This window comes from Neophocaena asiaeorientalis, unplaced genomic scaffold (assembly GCF_003031525.2).
Source record: "Neophocaena asiaeorientalis asiaeorientalis breed wild unplaced genomic scaffold, Neophocaena_asiaeorientalis_V1.1 scaffold150, whole genome shotgun sequence".
Taxonomy (NCBI): Eukaryota; Metazoa; Chordata; class Mammalia; order Artiodactyla; family Phocoenidae; genus Neophocaena; species Neophocaena asiaeorientalis.
Genome location: NW_020176571.1, coordinates 11582774 through 11597084, shown reverse-complemented (window position 1 = coordinate 11597084; position 14311 = coordinate 11582774). Strand labels below are relative to the sequence as shown.

General features: G+C 40.8%; 1 protein-coding gene across 3 annotated transcripts in view; it reads right to left on the bottom strand.

Annotated features, from left to right (window-relative positions):
* The window catches only part of PTPRO (protein tyrosine phosphatase receptor type O), a 229045-nt gene that overhangs the window by 14187 nt on the left and 200547 nt on the right, over positions 1-14311 (bottom strand). For all 3 annotated transcript variants that reach the window (XM_024733334.1, XM_024733335.1, XM_024733333.1), the window contains 4 exons: positions 4881-4971; positions 2703-2779; positions 1742-1876; positions 1390-1512 (listed from right to left, as the gene is read on the bottom strand). In XM_024733334.1, the coding sequence (XP_024589102.1) occupies positions 1390-1512; positions 1742-1876; positions 2703-2779; positions 4881-4971 (426 nt within the window). The remainder of the gene's footprint in view (positions 1-1389; positions 1513-1741; positions 1877-2702; positions 2780-4880; positions 4972-14311) is intronic.

Here is a 14311-nt window from a genome sequence, read left to right as displayed (position 1 = left end):
GAATTATAACCATGTATGGTGCACCGTGATATACGTGAAACTAGAGCAGGAGAGGAAAGGGAGAAAGGTCTTTTGAGACTAGGGAAGGCTTGATAAAGGAGCTAATGTTTGAGCTGAAATTCTGAGTAGGAGTGTGCTTAAGGAAAAGGAGGAGATGGGCATTTCAAAGAGGTGGAACAGCCTGGAGCAGTTTGTTAACAGTTACACTGGGATTTGCCTAAATTCTCAATGTAGCAAACGCCATTGTTAACTAGTAGTGGTTAAGAAGTGATTTGCTTCTTGTAAATATCAATAAATGGCGAGTTAATGAGTGCTTGGGTTGCACTGATAATGAACAATCCTTGTTTCCATTGCCTATGTTAAGGTCATCAAGCATTTTCTGTAAAGGGCAGATAATAAATATTTTAGATTTGGGGGATCATACAGTCTCTGTGGCAGCTATTCAAGCTTGATGTAGCACAGAAAGAGTCATAGGAAATCAGTAAACAAATCTGTGGCTATGTTTCAATAAAATGTTATTTATGGGCATTGAAATTGGAATTTTATAATGTCCATATAATATTTCATGTGAAATATTATTCTTCTTTCAATTTTTTCCAACTTTTACAAAGGTAAAATTCATTCTTAGCTCATGGACTTCACGAAGCAGGGTCTTTCGTTCATCCTCTGATCTACACTGTGAGAAAATGTTGTTTCTAAGCAGAGAAGCACATTTTAATGAGGACTTTAGTATTTATTAAGTTTGTCCTCAACAGAGACCATGTTCAGGTGGAGAATACTAGTAATATTTAGCCTGCCTGTCAGCAGAGATGTAGCAGTCCTTACAGGAAAAAATAGACTTTTCTGACATTCTAACAATCAGAATTCAATAGCATTTCAAAAGAGCTAGGAAACCATGATTACTAAGGTCCAGAAGTACCTTAGAAATAATAAAAACCAAACTACAACAAAGTAAGGGACAAAGCCAAACAAAGTGAAATAAAACCCAAACCACTACATCTAAAACTAAATTCTAATTTATAATGCAGGTGCTTGTATATTCTAAATATACCCATACATGGTTAATATAAGTGTGACAACACTTCTCTCCTCAGTCATGCCTGGTGAGCAGTGGGTCACCGTGTCTTCTATGACCCTGGCTGAAATCTGAGATGGAACAGTGTAGCCTTCTGATTCCATCTCCTCGGGCTCTCCAGGATAAGTATTTAATCCACACGATTCTCGAGGAGTTGGGAAACAAGCACATCACACTTGGAATTTTCCTCTTGGAGGAAGCCATGTTGCCAAGTCTGAGGTGCCCATGGTCTCCCATGAAGGGGGATTGGTCTCCTGACCCTGGGGCTTCCCTCAGCATGGGAACAGCTCCTGAACCCACACTCTGTGACTTACATAGTTGATCCGGAAGTGTCTACAGGCCCAGGCATCCTGCCCTTCCTCTGAGATCATCTCCACTGTGATGTCTCCATAAGCTATGGGTTCTTCCGTGAATGGCCAGTAATGGTCACATTTCACCTGAGGGGACAATAGCACAACCTTTTCAAACAAACAGGCTAGGGAGGAAATAGTCTGTACTCATTTAGGGAAGGCGAATGACTTGCCTCTGAAGAATTGTATAGGATTATTGTGAGGATGAAGAATGAAGGAAGTGGAATGGTTTCCAGTAGACAGTAAGCATTTAATCCCTGGCAGTGGCTGGTACAGGCTTCGCTGCTAAGCGGGGCTGACCCCACTAGGCACTTACCCGCCTTTTCTCGTTACACTGAGTGAGCATGACAATAATCTGAGACTTCTGTTGTAGGACCATCTTCCAAAAGTCATTTCTGGTTTCAGGCAGAGGCCCCTGTGTGGCAACATACTCCTGGGGTGAGTTGTATCCCTGGAAGGTAAGTGACAAAGTTGTCACCTAAGGAGCTACAGTCAACACCAGATGCTGTTTCACACAAATGAGAAAAAACTGAAAATTTACTGGGGCTAAAATGGCAAGGGATCATGCACGTATGAAATGTTTTCTCCTTTTTTCATCAAGGAGGCAGTCATAGTAGCTGACTGTATAAATCCATATGATTTGATACATTCTGGGGGGGAAGCCTAGAAATCACACCCACACGTTTTTACAATAACAACCACTGTCTTTACAGATACATTTTAAAAGCACAGGTGCTCAGGTGGAGCCCTTTGAGTTCGGTTGCTGGCACTGACATTTAAGCACAAGAAAGATGATCTTTAGTATAATGGTCTACTTTCAATTTCACTCATCTTTTTCAGAGAAATTTGTATATTACTAGTCTCTGGGCTTCTTTTTTTCCCTATTCTTTTTTTTTTTTTTTTGCGGTATGCGGGCCTCTCACTGTTGTGGTCTCTCCCGTTGCGGAGCACAGGCTCCGGACGCGCAGGCTCAGCGGCCATGGCTCACGGGCCCAGCCACTCCGCGGCATGTGGGATCTTCCCGGACCGGGGCGTGAACCCGTGTCCCCTGCATCGGCAGGCGGACTCTCAACCACTGCGCCACCAGGGAGGCCCTTTTTCCCTATTCTGTATTCTAAAATGGAATAATGGAAACTGTTCTTTAGAGTTGGAGTGCTTAGTGGAGAACGGCTCTCTATTGAACTGTTTGACACATCCCTGAAGCCCTAATAGTCTTCCTCTGGCTGGGTTAGAATTTGGATGCCTGATTTTTAAAACTTTTAATTTTGATTACTTACAGGAATGTAGTTGGCATTGATGTAGTCTGCACCTTCCTCTTCATTCATGGAGATTAATCTCACTCGGCTAAAGTCATCTGTAAAGCATAAGGAGAAAAATATTAAAAGTCAGAGTGGAAGGGTGCAGCCACTATAAAGAACAGTATGGAGGTTCCTTAATGACTGAAAATGGAGTTACCATATGGTCCTGCCATCCCACTCCTGGGCATATATCCAGAAAAATGAAAACTCTAATTCAAAAAGATACATGCACCCCATGTTCATGGCAGCACTATTTACAATAGCCAAGACATGGAAGCAACCTAAGTGTCCATCAACATATGAATGGATAAAGAAGGTGTGGTATATGTACACAGTGGAATATCACTCAGCCATAAAAAAGAATGAAATAATGCTATTTGTAGTAACATGGATGGACCCAGAGATGATCATACTAAGTGAAGTAAGTCAGACAAAGACAAATATCATGTGATATCACTTATATGTAGAATCTAAAAAAAAAAAAAAAGACACAAATGAACTTGTTTACAAAACAGAAACAGACTCACAAAAAGAAAACAAACTTATGGTTACCAAAGGGGAAATGGGTGGGGAGGGAAAAATTAGGAGTTCGGGATTAACAGATATAAAACAAAACAAATGAACCAGAAAAAAAAAAATCAGAGTGGAAGGAAGACTTGTCAAGACAATTCTGTACCCAATACCTGTACTCAGTACCAAGTCAAATCGGTCAGTGATATGCTAGGTAGATAAAATTTATTTTAGCTTAATATTTTAGCCTATCTCAATCTCAGCTTCTGGTTTAAACAAATATATAAATATCTCCCCACCAATATTTCCTCCCCTCAGCCCTCCTGTCCTTGAAAGAGTGGTCTCCAGGTTTTTTGGGGATTGTGGAGAATATGTACAGGAACTAAAATATTTGGTAGGTTGTGTGGAAGGCCATAGAATGTAGCCTAAACACAGGATTTCCGTTTCACTCAGGGACATCCAGAGAATTCACTACTTTTGGGAAGCCTCGAGAAGAGAAGATGGAGTTGATGGTCTTTTTGTAAACGGACTTCACATGAAAAAAGTAAATACTGAAATGTGTACAGAATTAAGGTGTTGTAATGATAATACTACTTAATTTTGTCAAGAACCTTTTTAAAGGAGGGAGTTCTTTTTCTAGAGCTTTGCACTTTTCCCTTCTTTCCCAGCTCCCCCTAGAGTGTAGCAGAGAGGAAAGTTAAATCTATATTGGAAGGTATTTTAATTGTCCTGTAAGTACTTTATACTACTTTTTCTTTGTTGCTTTTTAAAAAAAAATTATTGGACTCTAGTTGATTTACAGTGTTGTGTTAGTTTCTGCTGTACAGCAAAGTGAACCAGTTATACATATACATATATTCACTCTTTTTCTTTTAGATTCTTTTCCCATAGAGGCCATTACAGAGTACTGAGTAGAGTTCCCTGTGCTATACCATAGGTCCCTATTAGTTATTTATTTTATATATAGTAGCGTGTATATGTCAGTCTCAATCTCCCAATTTATCCCTCCCCCCCTTATCCCTTGGTAACCACAAGTTTGTTTTCTACATCTGTGACTCTATTTCTGTTTTGTAAATAAGTTCATTTGTACCCTTTTAGATTCCACATGTAAGCGATATCATATGATATTTGTCTTTCTGTGTCTGACTTACTTCACTCAGTATAACAGGCTCTAGGTCCATTCATGTTGCTGCAAATGGCATTATTTTGTTCTTTGAATGTTGCTTTTATTACAAAATGCTAAGGAATGGCAGAATTTGCCAGAAGTAAGAAGAGAGGTGTTTTCACACCTTGCCTCCCTTTCCATTTGCTTCCTTCCATTGTCAATGAACTGACTGAAAATAGATTATGAGCACAGATTATGTTGTCCCTAATTTGGCGAATACTTTTTGATCTCCGAAAAGCCAAATGGTCGGTCTTTTCTGTTCAGATACAATTGATTTAAAAGCATAATTATTAAATTTTCCTACATATGACAGGATCTAATGACATCAAACACCAGTGTGATCAATGCAATCACAGAGATGGCTTTGAAGATACAGACCGTTACTGGGTCTGGCCAGAGGTCCCTGAAACTGATTACTCTTCAGTAACAGCCCTTCAGTCCTGGGAAGACATGAGTAGGATCGGCATTATTGACAATCTTACATGGTAGGATGTTTGTGTAGCGATTTTTACATCGGTTCAGTGGAAGGTCTGCAGCAAAGTGTGGAATATCCAGTCCAATCAGCTTCAACTCCTGTGAAAGACAGAGAATAGATTCGAGATTCCCATACATGGTATGGATTGCATTACTGTTCACATCGGTTTATTGCTCATACTGGATTATTCTTCACTTCCTGCCTCTAATAGAATGATCACAATCATCACACCCCCTTTGCTTTACGATGTCACAGTGGCTCCCTTTTGGGGCAGACTGTACTTCTCCATCCTACTGTTGCCACCTTGCTTTTGGCCAGTGAAGTTGGGTAGAACTCGCGTCCAATCAGAAGCTTTAAATGTGTTTGCTCAGCTTGGTTTGTTCTCTTGTGCTTCTGCCATCTGCTTGCAAAGAACATGCCCAGGAAAGCTACTGGTCCCAGGATGAGAAGACACATGGAACAGACTCTGACCCACAGCCTGAAGTAGAATGATCTCCTCTGTCCCACAGAGCCACAAGTGAGAAAAATAAGTGTTGTAGGTCACTGAGGTTTTGAGGTCGTTTCTTATATAGCATTATTGCAGTAATAGCTGACTGATGTAATACATAAAGACCTTGGATAGCCAAGTGATCACTTGGAGAAGGTAAGAATTATATGCATTACACTCAGGGGTATGGAAAATTTGAAAACAGAAGTAGGTTTCAGATTTTTGGAGGTACAGGGTAACTGAAATTTACGCAGTTTGCATAAATATTTCCTATTCTATGAGGAATTGTAGGTATTTCTCCTGAAGGTGATGAGCTTTTGAGAAGGTAGAGAAGGAGAGAGTGAGGAACAAGAAGTAGGGCATATTCTCCACGTTACAAGATATAGGATTGACAGTCACTAAAATCTGGTAATAAAACCCCAAAATAAGGATGACGCAGTAGTGGGTAGGCAAACCCTTCCATGAAAATAGGAACATCCAAGTATCTGTTTGTGTGTATCATTACTCTTATAAATTCTATTATCAGAAGGTGCACTGATAAAGCAATTTTTATATAAACAGACAGCAAACATACTTCAGAAAATCTATGTTACTGGAAAAGGGGGTTTCTAAGCTTCCATGACATGTGTCTGATAGGAAACAGGGGTTGGAGTCAAGCCACCTTTCTCCGGGGGTATCAATTATTCTGTGGTCTACATAAATGGTGCTCCCTGGACTTGTGCAGCATGACCAACGCAGCAAATCCCATACAAATCCGAGGGCGACATTAGTAAACAGTCTGTCTAACCATCTAGGAATGGGGTTACATATATAGTATGCATTTTTCTATGAGACTATTAAGTGAACAAGTAGAGACACCACTTGCTGGAAATTTAATTTACATGTACGGGATGCTATTCTTCATGATTCCTCCCAATTATTACCTTAAAGAGTCGTGAGCTGGAGGAATACTTCTCTGGGGGAAGAATTTTGGAGAGTCTTTGAAAGAGTTTTGAAGGGAGTTGGAAACATTTGATGATGTTTTGAGAGATTGAGCAGGGAATTTTTTTGGTGTGTGTGCGTTCAGTGTCTTGATTCAAGTACCCATGCGAAGCAAATGTTATAGATACCCAGTTCTTGGGATGTCTGCTACGTCCACAGAGAAGTTCTTTGGTAGCTTAGTGTGCGTGTTTAATGGCATTGGAATGCAAGCTGCAGTCAACATGGATGAACTGATCTAATTGTCCAGATTTCTCTCTATCACTGTTGGCTTTCCAAGCTCGCAAAATTGCGAGCTCTTGGCCCAAGTCGAAGTCAATCTTAAGACCAACTATCCTGACTTTGGCCTTCAGTTTACAAATTTAGAAGTTTTTTTTCATCTCGGGCAAAACCCTTGCTTGCCAAATGCCCTTAAACAGAAGCTTGTCACTTTTCCTTTATAACTGTTTTTTCCATTTTAAAGGGTTGTCAAAGACTGATTATATTATTCTTATAAGAAACAAAATTTATTTTTAGCAAACTTCAACCAAATCAGTGTTATTTTTAGGTTAGCTCCTCTTGGCAGCTATAAGCATACTTAAATGATGTTTCCATTGCTTAAAATATTTTGGAAATCTACCTCCTTTGGGGAGTGTCTTTATAGAGAGTTTGTCAAAATATCTGGCTTATTTTGGTGGACCGCTTATAAACTGCAGGGTCTTGAAAAAGTATTCCAACTCTCGTTAACATCAGTTTAATTATCTGTAAGATAAGGCTCATAATTTTTCCATACCTCACTGGTATATAGTGACTATCAAATGGAATGATTAAACTCAATAAATATTAATGCAGCACTATTGATCATGATTGTGAAATGCTTCCATTATGATTCTTTGATTCTGGCTCCATAATTTCTCCCTCCTTTGCCATTTGTGCTAACTGAACAACTCTCCCCCAGTAAAGCCCCACTTTGAGGACAGACTGATAAGCCACAGGAAAAGCCCTCCGGTACCAAAAGAAACTGTGGAAACAGATTGAGGCTGAGAGCTGGAGCACATATGGAAGCTGACTAACTGATAGAACTTTAATTGTGTGTTGCCTCCCTGCTGTAAATGCCCTAAGTTGATAAGAGTGATTTAATTGGCTGAATACTGTAAATGTAAATTGCCAAAGTTACATTGCAGCAAAGCAGGAATGGCATGTATACCCAAAATGCCTTGCAATCTTTTGTAATTCAGCCTGTCACCAAGTGGAAAATCAAATACTAAGTTTCCAGCCCAGTAGCTTTGCAGTTATTTTTTTTCCAACCACATGGAAACTCCAGAGGCTTCAATCTTCATGAAGGCAAAGTATGAGGTGATGGCCTGAAACCAACATAAGTCATTTTTGAATTTTCTTTCGCCGGTTTTGTTTCTAATATAATTTATCATTGTGGGGTTTTTTTCTAGGTTACATAGTCATCCATAGTGTTGAATGATAATCCCTCCAAAGATATGTCCATGTCGGAACCCCCAGAACCTGTGAATGTGATCTTATTAGGAAAAAAGAGTCTTTGCAGGTGTAATTAAGAATCATAAGATAAGATCATCCTGTATTATCTGGGTGGCCTCTAAATCTAATGATAAGTGTCCTTATAAAAGAGAGAAGAGGAGAAGCCATATGACGATGAAAGCATTGATTAGAGCTATACAGCTATAAGCCAAAGATGCCCAGGGTCACTGGAAGAGACAAAGAAGGATTCTCCCCTAGAGCCTTCAAAGGGGGAGCATGGCCTTGCTAACGCTTTAATTTTAGACATCTGGCCTCTAGAATTGTGAGAGAGTACAATTCTGTTGTTTTAAGTCACCAAGATTATGGTAATTTGTTGTGGCAGCCCCCTAGGAAACCGATACAGTCACTGAAGCCAATGGCAGTGTGTGCTGTTTTGGCTGTGTTTGAAGCATACGGTCTTGAAAAGCGGGGCACAAACACATGCATTGTATGCCTGGGTTGCCATAACAAAATACCTTAGGCTGGGTGGGTGAAACAAATTTATTCCTCATAGTTCTGGAAGCTAGGACATCCAAGAATCAGGTGCTGGCAAGGTAGGTTTCACTATGAGGTTTCTCTTGGTTTGTAGATGGCCACTGTCTTACTGTGTGCTCAGTTGATCTCTTCTTTGTGTGTACATGGTGGGGGGAGAAGAGAAAGCAACGTCTCTAGTGTCTCTTCTTATGAGGGCACTAATTTCATCATGAGGGCCCTATCCTCATGACCTCATCTAACCCTAACCACTTCCCAAAGACCCCATCTCCAAATATACCATCACACTGGGGCTTGGACTTCAACATATGAATTTGGGAAGGTGGGGGATACCTTCGTTCCATAAGATGTACCACATCTTCTTGGAAGAGCACAAGCTGTATTCTGGCTTTAGAGTCTGTAACAATGTCAACAGGTGATAAGCGTTTGTTGTTTTCTTTCAGATGAGGTTGGACATTAGAATCAAATGAGATAGATGACTAGACTACAGGACAAGTCAGGAGAAACAATGTGACCTGTGTTGTTGACATAAGAGGTTCCATCTATGGCCAGTGAAAGGTCCAATGGGATTGGGCAATGACTGGTTACTTTTCAGGTAAACGCAAAGGGAGAAGAAAGGATTTAGAGCAAGGTATTTAGTGATGTTCTGTATTAGTTCCCTAGGGCTGTCATGACAAAGTGCCACAAACTGGGTGGCTTAACACAGGGGTCCCCAACCCCTGGGCCACGGACCGGTACCAGACCATGGCCTGCTAGGAACCAGGCCACACAGCAGGAAGTGAGCGGCGGGCCAGCGAGCGAGCAAAGCTTCATCTGCCACTCCCTGTCGCTCGCATTACTGCCTGAACCATCCCCACCCCCACCCCCACCCCCAAGCCATGGAAAAATTGCCTTCCACGAAACCGGTCCCTGGTGCCAAAAAGGTTGGGGACTGCTGGCTTAACAGGAATTTATCGTCTTATAATAATGAAGGCTTGAAATCCGAAATCAAGGTGTCAGCAGGGACATATGCCCTCTGTAACCTACAGGGGCACACCTCTTCCTAGCTTCTGATGGTTTGTTGGCAATCCTTGGTTTTCCTTCACTTGCAGGTGCATGACTCCAATCTCTGCCTTTGTCATCATATGGGATTCTCTCTCTTTGTCTCTGTGTCTTCACATGGCTATCTTTTCATAAGACCCTAGACATATTGGATTAAGAGCCCACCCTACTCCAGGATGACCTCATCTTAATTACATCTGCAATGCCTCTATTTCCAAATAAGTTCATATTCTGGAGAACTACGCAATTAGGGCTCCAACACCTATAACAGGTACTCTGAAGGAAGAATGGGAGACTTGGACACCTGATGTAATACTGGGTAAGAAGGATGTCAACCTCAGGACAGTCTAGCAATAGCTAGTAGGGCCCTGGGCTCTAGGATGGGATTTAGAGGTAACGTTCCAATCACTAGACAAATTACTAGTACAGGCACTTGGAAACAGAGACCAAAACCTAGGCAATGAGGAATGAGAGCAGAGGAAACTCAGGTCTGGGAAAAAAGTAAGACCCCTTCTGTAAGAACTGTTGGAGAGGGTGTGAGTTGACTTATTTCAGCAATGCTGCACGTAGATCTCCAGGGAACTGTACTGAAACACAAATAAAAACAGCTACAGTGACTTCCCTAGTGGTGCAGTGTTAAGAATCTGCCTGCCAATGCAGGGGACACAGGTTCGATCCCTGGTCTGAGAAGATCCCACATGCCGTGGAGCAGCTAAGCCCGTGAGCCACAACTCCTGAGCCCACGTGCCACAACTACTGAAGCCCTCATGCCTAGAACCCATGTTCCACTACAAGAGAAGGCACTGCAATGAGGAGCCCACGCACTGCAGCGAAGAGTAGCCCCCACTCCCCGCAACTAGGGAAAGCCCGTGCACAGCAACGAAGACCTAACTCAGCCAAAAAAATAATAAATAAATAGTTAAGGTTTAAAAAAAAAAAAAAGAACAGCTACAAATGGGAGCTACTACCAGAAATCAAAGATCATCTCCTATGAACTATGTGGCAAGTGATATAGTTTTGTTCTAACCTATGCAGCCACATCTCCAAACAAAGGTAGTGAGGGCTTTCCTAGCATCCTGATCAAACACAAAGTACAGAAATTAATGGCAAAATGAACAATACATGCTACGTCTTATGGGATCTCAGATTCCAAGCTCTAAATTCTGGCTCTTTGAAACGTTCTCAACATGAGACAATAGAAATGAGAAATTGAATCTAATCCCCGGGTCCCAAACCTCCTTAAGAAAAGATGTATATTTTCATCAGAAGGATAATCAATCTTTCCAACAGATCTGAAATCAGATACAGAGCGAAAAAGGAATTTATTCAGTGAATGCAAATTAGCAACTCGTGTAGCTTCATGTATGACTGGTACTGGTAATACATGTAAATCCAGACAGTTTCAATTTGCATGATGTTTATAAATGATATAACGTCTCAATATGAGTGTGATCTTTCCATGTCAGTGTCAACATGAATACAGGTATTAAGCATTAATAGAAACAGAGCAAATAACTGTCCGATACTGAATTTAGCTAGCCCAATTGATTCAGCCATCTCTATACCCTCTTGGGGTCCCATTAGAGCAAGAAACATTTTTTTTTCTTAAGCCTCCATTAATTATCAAGTTCAGGAAAATTTGAGGGCTGCCACGTGAAAGGTTTGACATTCACCCTGAAGTCAGGTATGAAAGCACAATGGGTCTTTGAAAATAGATGGGGTTACTCTGACACTGAACCTGAGGATGTGCGGTTGGGTGGAGTTGGAGGTTGGCAATTCCTAGGAGGCTGTCAAATGAAAAAGGAAGTGAGTCAGACCACTAGGTCACTGCTTAAGCAAATGTTAGTCCAAAACCTACAGTCTGAGCCTGTGATTTAAAACAGACTTCTGGAGAGTAATTTCTATTTTCTCACCAGAGCAGAGATACAACATCAGGACTTGCCACCAAATAAATTACATATTTGACCAATGATGTTCTAAGAACAAAGGGATATGAAAAAATATCCTTAAAATAAACAAAAATTACTAAACATGTCTTCAGGTCATGGTGTGATGGCTGATTTTATGAGTCAACTTGGCTACTCATAGCACCAAGTTGCTTGGTCAAACATCAGTCTAGATGTTGGATGAAGGTATTTTTTTAGCTGTAATTAACATTTAAACCAGTAGACTCGAGAAAGCAGATTACCTTCCATAATGTGAGTCGACCTCATCACTCAGTTGAAGGCCTTAAAAGATTGAGGTCTCCTGAGGAGGAAGGAATTCTACCTCCAGATTGCCTTTGGACTTGAGTGGCAACATCAGCTCGTCCCTGGGTACCCTATAGATTTCATACTTGCCAGCTGCCACAGCTGTGTGAGCCAATTCCTTCAAATAAATCTCTCCACCTATCTATCTATCTATCAGCTTCTATCTTCTATTGTATTATCATATATACGATCTTCATATTATAAAATATAATTATATAATAATCATATAATATAATTATATAATAATATAATTAACATATATTATATATGTGTATATATATGTATAAATATAAATATATATATATAATGTATATGTCTCCTATCGGTTCTGTTTCTCTAGAGAACCCTGACTAATATGTAAGAATTATAAAGCTTCAATGTAACCTTGTCCCCAGTTTAGTCCAGTGTCTCTCCATGGAATACCACTGGCTTGGGACAATTCTTTATTGTGTGAGACTGTCCCACTCGTTGCAGAACACTTAACATTGCTGTCCCTTTCCCCATTAAATACTACTCCCAAGCCATTAGGATGACCACACACCCCCAAACTCCCCCTAGGGCACTGCCTGGTACAGGTCCAGCTGAGAACCACTCTGTGTTCAACTTACCCATTCTAGAGATGAAGAAACTGAGGTGACGAGAAACTGATTTTTTCCTATATTAATTAGTGGGAAAGCAGTAGTGAGGATCCAGGATTTTGGACTCTCAGTTTGGTACATTCCTATCTGCGTTATAAATCCTATGAAATAAGCTTGAATGTGTTCATTTATACCTTGAATATATAGAAGCCCTCAGCATATTGTAAACTGAATATTTAGTCATAAAATTGACCATTCAACTTTTCACATTTTTGAAGCAGCTGAAGCTCAGATCTAATCACTTATCGCGTGGTCCTCTCTTTGGGTATAATACTCTTGGTTTCTGGTTTATCCACATGGTACCAATAAGAACTGTCCTTTTCTTCCGTAATTCTGCCCTCCCAGGCTGCAGACAGTGTGAGCAGACATCATTAGCCATGCCAGCCAATCAGAATCCTCCCCTGTTATTTTTTAAACTACGAACAAGAAAGACAGTCAATGATTCCCTTTGGCAACCATAGGTGTGATACTCCGAGGCTGATTGCGGTCGCATTTTCCACTATGAGAAAGAGGTTGGTTTGCAGCCAAAGAAAGTGAGGCCAAGACAAAGAGAGAAGTAGAAATGAGAAATAAAAAGAGGGGGTCTTTTCAGGTGTGTGGCCCCTGATTCCAGCCATTCCTGAGACTGAGCTGCTTCCCTGCTCTCCTACTGGTTTAGCTATTCAACCTTTCCTTTGATTATATGAGATACCTTAGTTATCCTTTGAACAAATTCCCTTCTTCTTTGGTCTAAACTAGTTTGAATTGTATTTCTGTCGTTCACAACTGAAAAAAATATTTTCTTTTTACCAGAAAATGATTCACTGAACTTCTTTTTATAATGATGCAATTCAGAAGCACAGTAATAGTTACACTGGGGTTTGATGACATGAACTGGGGGTACTCCTGATCCTTCCAGGAAAGGCAGTGACCCTGGCTGTTCCACCAAGGTCATATCATCTGGTAGGAATTAAGAGACTGTGGCTGGGCTTCCCTGGTAACGCAGTGGTTGAGAGTCCGCCTGCCGATGCAGGGGACACAAGGTTAGTGCCCCGGTTCGGGAAGATCCCACGTGCCGTGGAGCGGCTGGGCCCGTGAGCCTGCGTGTCCGGAGACTGTGCTCCGCAACGGGAGAGGCCACAGCAGTGAGAGGCCTGCGTACCGCAAAAAAAAAAAAAAAAAAAAAAAAAGGTAAAAAATAGAAAGTGTAACTACAATATAATTTTTATCAGAATTATCTAGATATTTATTTTCTTCTGAGTTTGGGCTTATGTTTTCTTATAAAAAGCATCCTCCTTTCGTTGGTATACTCTTCTGAAATGCCATCCTCACCATAGATCTCCATTTCAAATTGAGTTTCTGTTCTTCGAGGTATAGCATTTGGTGTAGCATTTATAATTTCTCATGCACCTGCGTACAATGGATGACTGAGCCAGGCTTTATGTGGCATTTCTCATGACACAGGTGACAGTTTGGGGGCTTTGTATTTGCTAATGTATAAGATTCTTCTCATCCTTAAATTCCCTGTTAGAATGAATATCCATACCAGGATTCCTGCTGATTCTTGCAGAACAAAGCTGTCTTTGGCTGATGTGAGGAAAGAAGAAATGAATATGGATAATGAGAGAGCAGCTACATTCTACCACCTGGTGTCTCACAGGAAAAGCAGCTAAGGGGCTTTAAAAAAAAATGACATAATTTAGAAAAGTCACTTTATCTTTCCCTTCTCCCTGGTCTCCCTGAGCCTCGCTGGAAGGCTGAAGAATGGGAGGCTATCCAGACTATGTTCTGAGCTGTGAAATGTGTGGGAAGAAAACCTGAGGACCAGTTGTATCCCTCACACTACTGAGATCCTAGACCCTTTTCCATCTACTCTGACACGTTCTTGGAATCAAAGAAATATGTGTGCTTCAGAAAAAGATGTTGCCAATTTTGTTCTTCTTTTACACAAAGCATGTGTAACTCTCTTTCTCCAATTTCTCCAAGAAAAGAAAACAAAACCTCACAAAGACATGTGCAGTAGAATGCCAAGAGTCCTACAGCAAAAGAGACATCAGGCTCTTAT